The following is a 12204-nucleotide window of genomic DNA, read 5'->3' on the forward strand; positions in this document are numbered from 1 at the left end:
AAAGAGAAACCCACTTCAGTATAGGAACTTCTCTTAAAGTATGTGCCCTTTTTTTGGGATGGACTAGCTGCTCACTCAGTGGACTAGTCCTAACTCAAATAATGCCATGTGTCTTGGTGCTTCCACATCCTGTTTGAAGACAGTTTGCACCAGGTTGTCAGTAGGCTGGAGTTGGGATCTCACTTTGATTTGCTTTTCAGTCGGTGCTTAGCAGTGTCTTGATTTGAGACACACTTGAAATTTATGTGGGTCTCCCGACATCTGTTCTACTTGAGTTAGTCAGTTTAAAAACAGGATTTGAAGGGAACTCCCCCATTCTTAAAATCCAGTTGCTCAGTTGAATGACAATCTTTCATCTTATCCTTTTAAAACTGCACCATAGGTCAACTTTTTCCTCTGTTAGTCTCTTTGTAAATTTGTCTGCAACCTGTCTCTTCACAGCTAGAAATAGTCCTCCAGTTTCCAAGCTGGAGATACTCATCACAGTTTTCCCACATTTGTATCTCTGCCAGGCCTGGGATTTTAGTCCCCTTAGCTGGCATATGAAATCTTGCTTTCTAGTCCTCGTCAGAAAACAAAATATCCTTTTTACTGGATCGGATCCATAAAGTGATTAATGAAGAAAGTAAGTGCCCATTTGATGCTCTAGCCTGCAGGTAAAATGAGAGCTCAGAAATACACATTCATTGGTCTTCCTGTTCAAGCTGTGATCTTGGCCTGTATCCTTTCGTAGGCTGAATGTTGAGGATTGCAGTTCCGCTGTCGGTGTGAATGGTTTCCCAAATGCATACTACCTATTAGTATTCTGTGAGAGCAACGGGATGTATAAGAAGCTTGTCATCAGTTGCCCTGACTGTGTAGCAGTCTTCTGTCTTCATTCTACACTACATACTACTACATGAAGAAAGGCCAGAAAACATGGAAATTGCTCATTAAAGTTATACAGGTTTTATGAATGTCCCGCAGAAGTCACTGGAAAGACTCCAGTCAGTTTTGGATGAGGCTTATGCCTCAGAGGATCATCTGTGTAATCCACTTTTATCCTCATCACTTAGCAACTGTGTTCTTCAATTCTCTCTTTAATAGGAAAGACTGATTTTTTTCCTTAAAATGCTGTAATATGCTGTCACCTGTTCATTCAATGTCTTTAACAAGAACCATCTTTGCAACTGTACTCTGCCTGCAGAAGTCTTGTCTTGAGGAAGGTGTCATGGCAGCTGGTGAAAAAATTGCAATTATCCCCATTGCATTTTTAGGTTTGGAAAGTTCCTCTTCTAAGAACAAGAACGACTCTCTTGGAAAGATTTCACTGCTTATTAGAGGAGCTGTTAATCAGTCTGTGGATGATGGACTCGATGGAATTCTCAAACACCACATGATAGCTGGAGTTTCCAGCAGCTGGATGGAACTGAGCGTCTCCTTTATTTTCCCTAGGGATTAGACTCTTCCTATCCCATTTCCTAGCCAATGAGCTTTTACTTTTCAGTTAAACTGGGTTCAATTATAAAATCAAGTGTCTGCCAGCAGTCTTGCATGTACCCAGGAGATTTCCAGAACTGCTGCCAATTAAAGCAAAATGCTCCTGATCAGATGCAGGTTTAGGGGGAGCTGTTTACTTTTCTGATTTAGACCGTCTGGAATAATTTGTTTGAGAATAACATCCAGGGCAAATTTAACAGTTTTTGTAATGGGAACCTATCCCACTTCAGTGGAAAAACATTTCTTCAAAGTACCTGTTGTGTATTTCTTTTTCAAATGTCCATGCTGTTGTCTCTAGGAAAGTAGGCAACATTGGGCAGTATAAGGGCGTGAGCAGCTATTGTTCGTGTATATTAACTACATCATCTTATGGAGGTGTTTCCCTCCAAAATGAATCAGTTGAACTGATTTAAGTTCCTATGGCATCAGTTGGTTTATTTAACATTTTTTCCCAAACATTCTGGCTAGTTTCTGGCTCTGACTAAATTCGTTATTGCCCCTATCATGGAAATCTCAATTCTTGAATAGAGTAACAAAAATACCTTGTTAAAAGACTGCCCCCAAAAGGTAAACACACCTCTTTTCTATCCCCCAAATGTACCTTTAGTCCCTTGTACACAGACTATTGCAACACTGTCTTTTTGTGTTCCCACCTGCTTGTTCTTGTGGCAGGTGGGATCACACCTGCACTGCTTCAGCGTAGTCAGTGGAGAGGCTGCAGAGCCTGAGGTCTCACCTGGTTAGGCATGGGAGGAGAAGCACAGGCCCTGACCCTGTGTGCCAGCATGGGCCGTGGGTTCAGTCAGCACTCTTTGCTGCTCCTGTGGCAGTACAAGACTTCTGTGCAGATCCCAGATGGCACAAAGTACTAGTTAGTGTGGGTGACTAGAGTGTTGTGGAGTTTATTGTGGGTTCACAGCAATCCATGAGTTCAGGACAAGCTATCCGGCCTTATTATTTGGGCCTATGCATGTGCATCAGGGATACTGTGGTATGGTGCTACTGCAAACAGCTGAAAGCATATTGACTACACAGGATCTTTACTGGCTCGTTACTTTAAGGTAGTCTGAAAGTTTGTTGTGCATTGCAAACCTGTGTTTTCATCTTGGCGTTCACCTTCTCCAGCACCATTAAGTCAGTCTGAGCATAGCTTGTTCTGCTGATAGGTAAATTCTGCAAAGAGCTTTGACACAAAAATCCTATCCAAATGTTGCAATCCTCCCTTGTGCTGCATGTTGTCACAGCCTCCCACTGCCAGTGAAGCAAATTAGATGCTTGAGTACAGACTCAGATAATGCTTGAACTTTCCTCCAAGCTCCGGTGTTATCTATGTGTAAGATCTTTAAATGTCTTTCTACTTCGTGTAGAGTTACTTGAATAGCTTTAAATGTCTAAAATTCCAAAGAAAATTTGTCATTGGCATTTTAAATATCTAAACCTGTAAAAAGCTCTAGAGAAGGTTAATCATATTTGTTTATATAATTTCTGTTGACTTTGTTTTCTGCAATTTGTCATTAATTTGATTGAAAGTGGACGTAGAAATAGAGCAACAATAACGAACAAAAGCCTGTGGTATCTCATATGCAGACAAACCCCAGCAGGTAATAGAAACTTTTAAAAGGTTGGGAGCAATTTTCTATTCTACTTCCCACCTGACTAATGTTCAGATGGGTTGGTATAAGCTTTGGATTGTATCTCAAAACTCATTCTAACTTGATACACCCATGGATACCTTTTGCCTTTGATAACTCTGATGTGTAGCACCTAACAGGGCAGGGAATATGTAAATAGCTTGATAGACACATATCTATATCAAGAGTTGTTTAATCCCATGATAACTTGGTCTCTTTATGGCACTTTATTTTCCATTTTGAAATAAATACTAGAAAGAGAAGTGAAAGTGATAGGGAACAGTTCAGTCAGCTGGCTGAGATTTCAGAGAGGAATTCCGCAAGCACTGTGCAATGTCCTACACATCCATCAAGTGCTGTTCATTGTAGTTGTCCTGTTAGAGTGAGGTACCAGCTCTGATGAGAAGCAGTACCAGGCTTTTACTCCAGTGTTTTTATTAGATTCTAGTCAGTGCATTGCAAAGCAGCCTAGTTCAAAGCAAGCTGGCTGCAACAGTCTCCGTGAGTGGATTGGAAAGATGTAGCTCTGTAAGTGTGTCTCAGCTTTATGTGTTGTTAAGGTTTTATTACGTGGCTTGTATGACCTGGTTGGGTAACCTACAATGGATGAACGAAATGGTGGAGTCATTTTGTCTGCAAACTACAGTGATACATGCTGGTAAAGATTCTGCTGACTGCTTTGAGTGTATTTGCTGCCCTTCTGGGCAAGTAGCACCATTGATTTCAAGGCTGGATGCCTGAAGTAATCAACTAAGTTTGGCATTGAAACGGTGTTGGATTTCACCATGCTTGCTGTGTTTGTAATGTTTTAATAATTCCTCAAAATGCCCTGTGGAAATGACAAGACCTAGAATTATCTAGGAAATCTCGCTATTGTTTCACCCTACTGTAAGTTTTGTATTCAGCTGATTACTTCTTTGAGTTTCTTGTGAATTTTGAAATAATTTCAGAATAATTATTTTTAATTACTTGTATTATTATTATTATTAAGTGGACTTTCATTATTTGGAGTAGCACAGGGCTGTGTCACTCCAAGTTAACAAAAAAAAAAAAAACCAAACAAAAAACCCACACCACCATAACCAGTACTGCTACTGCAAGTCATATATTGAATATTTGAAATAAACCTAGGAAATTTGCCTCATATTTTTCCTCATGCAGTAGATTTAAATAGATGAGGAACTTTTTACTTCAAGTTTATGTAGCATTGGTGTAAATGGCCAAAAAAAAGAACTGTCATTAATGACTGCATTTGGCTTAGAATAAATCTAGTCTGTTTTGGTGGATTCCTGTGCATTGGAGGATGCTTTGTTTCTTACAGCTTGCCTATTTCAAAGCCCTGTAGTCCCATCAGTGCAAAGCCAAAGCTGAACATTTGTATCACATCCCACAGCAGATGAAGGTTCAAGTGGACTTGCTAGTGCTTCAATGTCAATTCCTGATGTCAACATATATCCAAATGAGTTTGTTTTTATTGTCATAAAGCCAAACTGGAGCTTGAAATGGGAGGTGCTGGGAAGTAGAAAGCAGATGTGGCCATGTGGAGGTGCTCTGTCTCAGCTAATAAATGAGTTCATCTGCACCCAGGCATGGTCTCAATATGAGGCATTTGGACATGTTTAGATCCTTCTGAGAACTGGGGTTTTGATTTTTCATGCACGTGCACACAGAGACATATCCTGTCATGTGAGGTTAAAGTAAAATTTTGAAGTCAGATGTGTTTTTCCAGAATGGACAGATACATTTCCTAGTGAGTTCCAAAGATTTGTGTCTGAATAATAACACCTGTTTCAGGCTTGAGGGCCATTAGAAATCCAACGAACTTACTTAACCATGTTTTAGACTGAAAAAATAATTGTGGTGTTGGTTTTTATTATTTTTATTATTTGCAGGGGAACGTTACCTTCTCCTGCTCAGAACCACAAATCGTTCCTATCACCTTTGTCAGCACCAGTCGAAGCTACTTGCTACTACCCGGCACTCCTCAAATTGATGGTTTGTCAGTCAGCTTCCAGTTTCGAACATGGAATAAAGAGGGCTTACTTCTCTTCACTGAACTGTCTGAAAATTCGGGACCTCTCTTGGTTTACCTTCACAGTGGGAGATTGACGCTGCTTATTCAGAAAGAAACTGAGAACCCAGTGGAAATCAGTGAAGGTACTATAGTTTCGTTTACTCTCATCTGTCCCGCTTTAAAATACAAATGTCCAACCCCCCAGGATGAAAGGATGATGAAATAAGGAAGCACACAATCTTCCTTTTCCTTTTCAAATTTTCTCTTGCTTTCCAGTGGTAGAACCACTCTGTGCAGTTTGAGGTAGATCGAAGCATGAAAAGTTGGCATCCCGAGATCTCCAGACTCAATCTACCAGAGAATTGCCTCAGCCTCTGTGTTCTTGCACAGTCACACTAAATTTTCTTCAGTCAGGTCACACAAAGACCTTCCTGTTTCTGTCCTCAGATTGTTCTGGTCAGCTGGGAGCCAGCTCAGCCACTCTGCACCATTCCGCAGCACCAGTTAAGGCAGCCGCAGAGCTGATATTCTTCCTCTGACTGTAGCTTTACACTGTGCCTTTGTGCTACACTCAGAAGAGAGACTGACCATGGGCTTCCTCTCCTCACACTCCCTCATTGGCCTCCTTAGCTGGTTGCAAGCTGCTTTCTACAGGTGGTGGGATGCAAGAAGGTGAAATGAAGTTGACTCTCTGACCTACAATTCATGGAAAATTGCTTAGAAACACTTACCAGAACAGCTATTCATTGGCTCCCAGGGACAAGAGGGAAACAACTTCAGACTGTAAAACGGGACCAGAGTGGCCCAGCTGCTCTCCCGCTGTGACCTATATAAGCTGTGCTGGCATCCCAGACAGAAATGGTCTTCGTCCACAGTGTCTGCAGATCCCTTGCTGCTAGGCAAGCATGCTGGGTGGGAGACTGGGTCGTTCATTATCTGCGTAGGTTGAATACCCAGTTTCCAAAGGTGGATGAGTAATAGACTGATGGAACTCAGATGGAACTAAATAATAATAATAGTATTTCCTAAAAGGGCAGCTGTTTAGAAAAATGTAGTATTAAAATATTCCCAGTACAGACTAAAAAGAGGGCAGATGTGTCTATTTAAAGAAGCAAAGATAAAATCTGACAGAGTTGTCAAAGCAGAGCTGTTCCGTATGTGTGTTTCATTCCCCTTTATGATAGGAAATGAGGCAGCCCTGCATCTATCCTTATTCATGTAGATTGCTACAGCCTTGGCTTGCTGCAATTGAATGCTGAAAACTGAGCTTCCAGCCTTTATTGCAGTACTAATTAAATTGTTGACAAAGCTGAGACAATGTCAATATTTGGTAGGGTGTATTTGTTTTTATGTAGTTCTGAAATCATGAACCTGAGCCCAGCCTTTGGTGCTATCCAAAACACTCTAAACTGCCTACTTACACATGGAAAATATGCAGAAATTGCAAGTGGCGAGCTCTGCAGATGTCAGGTACTCACAATAAACTCACGCTTGCTCAAGAATGGACCTGTTTTTGCCCCTAATGGGTCCTATTTTGTCTTCACATCTTTTCAAACTTCAGCAACATATTTCGCTTTAAAATGGACTTGTTCTAGTTGAGAAATCATACGTTTTTTCTGGAAAACTGTCCTCTTATTCTGTGGAAATTATGCATGCATTAACAGCCATTACTGTGGAAATTGTCTCGTTTTCAGATTCGTAATGAAATGGATTTTCATACACGTCACACCCACAATTTTTTTGTTTTGTTTTGAATTGTTCTCACACCTCTTTGTTCCACTAAGTGCTTGTTTGTTTCTTCTGAAAGCTACATTAATAAAAATACTCCATTAGGGAGAGGCATAAAATAAATACTAATTGTCTGTGCCTGGTCTCAGTGACTCCAGGCTGATGGTAGTGTATTTTGAACTGTAATTAGGTTACTTTTGGTCTACACCTCTGTGTGTGATCTCAGAAGCTTGCCCACTGATTTTCATGGCTGTCAGAACAGGGGATGTAGAGTACTTTGTAGCTGTGTGGTTCTGTTTCAAGAACAGTGAGACACAACACTGATTTTCAGCATAAGGAAACTTAGGTTATTTTCCACTTTGCACAAGTGTCTGGTAGAGAAAGAGGCTACCTGGTACCATAATCTCTCGCGTACCTTCATAGGCTCCTAGTCAGAGCAACAGTCTCAGCTCTCACAAGACCCATGTCGAAATCCAGTACAGAAAGGCTCCTGTATCTCCATCAGCAAGACTGTGTGCTAACCTAGCGCTGAAGGGTTTTAAGATACACAGATCCTGCTGACGCTAGTCATAGTCATACATAGATACTTGTCAGGTTGCATACTGGAGCCTCAGACAGGGTATGGCCATCTCACTGAATCTAATCCCGTGCCATGTCAGGTATGTGTTGGGTAGTAGAAGCTCAGCAGAGATCATCTCTGCCCGATCCTGTGAGCTATAAGTATTTTCCAGGACTGAAAGTAAGATATGAACACCCAGACATAATCACACTTTTTCTACCTGAAAAATAAAGTGCCCTTGCTGAGTGCCTGCAGTGCCGGAAACAGGTTGGATTAAAATGTGAGATGACCTGCTTAAATACTCCTTAAAAAATTAAAGAAGGTTTCTCATTCTTGGGCCAGTTTGGTTTTAGAGGTAATGAATTCTTTTCAGCTGCCAGTTCTCCCTGTATTGGGGTCCCAGGTTGGAAGCAAAAAGAGGATTGAAGAACAGTGTTCTCCTACACCTCTTTATTCACTCTTTGGACTTGTATTTTGCCAGGCACCAATCTCCATGATGGGCTTTGGCATTCCGTTAACATCAATGCCAGGAGACATCGCATTACCCTGACACTGGATAACAATGCTGCCACCGCTAGCCACGCAACCACTGTCTCAAGGATCTACTCTGGGAACAGCTACTATTTTGGAGGTAGGTTGTTTTGGACAGGTGCACTGCAGGATTTCACCATGTAGGTCCTCGGGTGCTCACCATTGATATATCCCCAGGTGCACTGTGTTTGCAGCTAAGAGCAAATGTTGTAATAACAGATTTTAGACCCCCCTATTGAGTTGCAGTGCTTACAGGACTCTGGGAAGATTGAAGAGTCTTAGTCAATCCTGACGGAGAGAGAATGAGCAGAACTAACACAGCTGTAAAAGTGGACTACTGGTAGTGGTAGCCAATGGGTACCTACATCTAGCTGGCAAAACATGGCAAAAGCTACATAGCTGTATTAGCCACAAGTGTTTTTTCTAGTTAAAATGCCTGAGGACTATTAGTATTATTAATATTCCTGTAGGTATCACTGTCCTGATCAGGCTCAGTGACTTTAGACTTCAGAGCTTAATTGACATATGGCTCAGATCTGCAAAGGTATTTAGGTACTGTGCTCTCATGGAAATGAATTTAGGTTTAGCTCAATTTTGAAAATGGAAAGAACAGTTTTGAAAAATACTGCCTTCTGCTTTTTGGAGTGGAAACATTAATTTAGATAAAGGAAGTGTCATCAACTGTCTTTTTATCTAATATATTTCTGTGTAGTGCTTACCGCACTGAGGCTCTCATCTCCATGAACCCTCCACATACCCCACTAAGTGAGGACGCATTGGAGGCTTTGGATCTCAGAGCTGGCCAAATACTCAAAATACAGATGTATCTGGCTCAGATACAGATGGTTTTCTTGCTTGCTGTCCACAGGATTTCATCCTTTTATTCTGTGTATTGCCTCAGCAGCAGAATTCAACCCATAATGATTTTACAACTTGTGCACAGCTTTTTTTATGGAGTCATTTGCTATCAACTGTGGGGTTTAAAGAACATGGAAAAACCTCACATTTTGTTTTGCTTAGCACATGAGAAAATCTCGTACTCTGTTTCCAGTGGCTGCTCTCTCTTTTTTGTTCTCTTAATTTTTACTTTTATTTCTTACTGAAGGATTTTTAACACATAAGGTTGCATAGCACAAGGAATGAAAACGTTTGGAATAATGAGCCTCTGAGTTCTTGCATCAGGAAATCCCAGCAGAAATAGATGAATATTCCAATATTCTTCTCTGCCTCTTCTCTTTTTCCCACAGGGTGCCCTGACAATTTCACCAATTCCCAATGTTTAAATCCCATTACTGCTTTTCAAGGCTGCATGAGACTCATCTTTATTGATAACCAGCCCAAGGACCTCATTTTAGTTCAGCAAGGCTCCCTGGGGAATTTTAGTGATTTACACATTGATCTGTGTGGCATCAAAGACAGGTAATTATTGTTTCCTCTTTCTTATGTTTGTTCTTCTTTTTTGTCCTAGTGGTTTATAAATACAGGTTGCATTAAGTGAAAATTCTAATCTGCCAACATTACGGATATTAGGCATAATAGAGCTACTAATAGAAAATATTACAGCAAAGATAGGAGGACTGGAGGGGAAATGGTTTCAATTACATGAGGCTCTCTTCTCATTGACTTGTAGGAAATAGAGTATGCAAATTCAATCAAACTACAGATTGGTGAAAGGATTAAATTTTATGCATAAACAACATTTGATTGCTTTGAAGTTTTAGAGGGAAATGAAAGAGAAGGAAAAATTATTTGATTCATCAGAACATGTCATCCCCTTAATATACTAGCTGGTTTTGCTTAAGTAGATCATTTGCAATTTTTCGTGTTAGCCATTACAGCACAGCACGTTTGTAATGAAGATATGGTACACCTCATGCCCCTTCAGTAGGACAGTATAATGATGAAATGTCGTACCTGCTAAAGACACTTCTCAGTCAAAATAAACCTGACAGGAAACCCAAATTCCTCATGAAGAGTAGGGAGGAAATAAACAACAAATTTGTTTTTTAGAAGTATTTAATAATTTCTCCTTTGCTTCTTATGGATTTTTAGTGTCTATATATTTCTGAATTATTACTTTGAAGTTTGTACATGGAATAATAGGCTCAGAATTTGTCGTTGTTGGGTTTTTTGTTTGTTTTTACATCTAGCTAAGTTCTGAAAAATGGAAATGGAACTGTTGGAAATTTCATGTGTTTCAGATAGTTCAGGGAGCAGTAAGGATATTTTGGAAATGCGTTAGGAGCTTAAGCAATATTTAAGATAACTTTTTCAGACCTGTTGCTTAGAGAGGTGGAGCGGAAGGCCAATCTCCATTATTACTTACTGTAGGAGGGATCAGCCTGCTGGAGCTGCAATCTTTGGGAAAGTGGGCAAAACCTCTGTTACGTGAGACCTTTATGCTCATCTTTGTTTATGTTTGTGAACTTGTACAGAGAAAATACTGACTCTGCTGATCAGATGCTGTTACCATGTTTAACAGTGGCTGAATTCAGGGGGACATGAATGTCACACTTGGTGTGCCTGGAATGGTAGACAGAATTGATAAGCTGATTTAACAAAAGGAAGTGAAATGTAAGTTTTGCTGAGAATTAGAAGAAAGTATTTTGCTGTTTTATTGGTAAAACAGATTCTTTAAGACTGGATGGACCATTCAAAGGCAACTTGCATATTTGTATATTGGAACACGAGAACTCTTCTGTTATGATGCAGAGGTGCTGTGGGACATCTCCAGTGCCTTCATTGTCACCAAGTCCAGGCTACAGTGTAAATCAGTGTTACTGCTGCAAGTGTCTTCCTCATCTTCAGTATCCCAGGGGTGACGAGCAACAGTCTGTCATCATAACACACAGTTATTTAGGGCAAGGATCCAAACATCATAGGAATGGTGGCACTGATATAATCATTGCCTTGAATGTACCACGCACACAACAGGAAAGTATTTGGGCAGTGTGCTCCTCCTAACCAGTTTTTGAAGATTTTGGGTTCTCCAAGCTGATATTGCAGCATAATTGGTTACAACAAACTGTAGATGGAAGGTTGGGAAGAACAGGAGATTTGAATTCAAAGTTAAAGCCTGTACTGGTGTCTCGTCTACACAGTGTACCCTTGAGTATGTTTTCAAATCTTGTTCAAATTGATTCATTGCACAGAAAGTCTGACACTTCCAGTCACTGTAATTCAACTTAGTCACTGCAGTTGAACTAGTGCTCTATATTGCAGCAGCTCTGGAATATAGGAAAGTTGGGGTCTAGCTCTGGGTGTGCAACCTCCAGCTGCTCATTCTCTCTGTATAAAGAATGTTAAAATTCTGTAAAAGCATCTTCTCAGAGAAATGTGATCTTCCCTTTCTTAATTATAAGATTTATTGCTGTGTGCACTGTAAAGCATGTGTTTTTTGTAATTTTGACGCATGTGGGAATTGTGTAGCTTAATTAACATGTAAATGGGACATTTGTCTTAGTTATCTAAGCAAAAAACCTCTTTTGAGGAATATGCCTCTATTTAGAATGCAGTTTATTTGTTCCAGACCTGGGCTCTTAAAGGAGTGGTTAGGCAGCTATCTGCAACTTGTGATGGCTCTTTAAAAAACAGTTAATGACACTGTTTTGAAAGATGATAAACTGGGACTACTCTTGATGGCAGCAGTATGTTTTTGAGAGGGAATCTAATTGTGTAAGCATATTACACACACACACCCTTCCCCCTCCTCCCCCCACTCCAAAATTCCCTGTATAAAGTGATGAGACTCCACTAATTTAAATGAAGCCATCTGAGGGACTAAGCCTTAGTATCTCATCATCTTTTCTCTCTAGTATTTGAACTATTTGTGTGCTCAAGTGAACTTGGCATGAATTCCTTCTGTCTCCCTGTATTTGTTATTTCCATCCTTCAGTCACTGTTTCTCAAGAAATAAATGCCCTGTCGCTAGCTGAGCTGTCAGAGTGTACACAAAAAAAAGGGGATGTCCATAGAGATATACAGAGTTTTGCCTCCTTTCCATTTGGCGTCTGGGGAGGCAGTGCCAAGTGAAAATGCTTTTGCAGGCACAAGTGAACCTGACCCTGTTGCTGACCCTGCTTTGAGCAGAGGGCTTTTGCCAGAGATCTCCAGAGGCTCCTTGCAGCCTCAGTGATCCTGTGAATGAGGCCAGGCAGTAGCTGCTCAGGTTCTGTCTGAGTGGTCAGTTCAGGATGTATCCGTGAGTACTGGGATTAGCAGATAACACACAGAAAACTCATGTCTTCTGTGCTTTCAGCAGG

General features: G+C 40.6%; 1 protein-coding gene across 1 annotated transcript in view; it reads left to right on the plus strand.

The window, feature by feature from the left end:
* LOC104506192 (contactin-associated protein-like 5) overlaps positions 1–12204 on the plus strand; it is a gene marked incomplete at its 5' end in the record, with an annotated part of 62208 nt that overhangs the window by 20996 nt on the left and 29008 nt on the right. Inside the window, 3 exons of the mRNA XM_010147061.1 lie at positions 5003–5267; positions 7893–8042; positions 9190–9361. Coding sequence (XP_010145363.1) covers positions 5003–5267; positions 7893–8042; positions 9190–9361 — 587 coding nt within the window. The remainder of the gene's footprint in view (positions 1–5002; positions 5268–7892; positions 8043–9189; positions 9362–12204) is intronic.

Source organism: Eurypyga helias, unplaced genomic scaffold (genome assembly GCF_000690775.1).
Source record: "Eurypyga helias isolate BGI_N326 unplaced genomic scaffold, ASM69077v1 scaffold3992, whole genome shotgun sequence".
Taxonomy (NCBI): Eukaryota; Metazoa; Chordata; class Aves; order Eurypygiformes; family Eurypygidae; genus Eurypyga; species Eurypyga helias.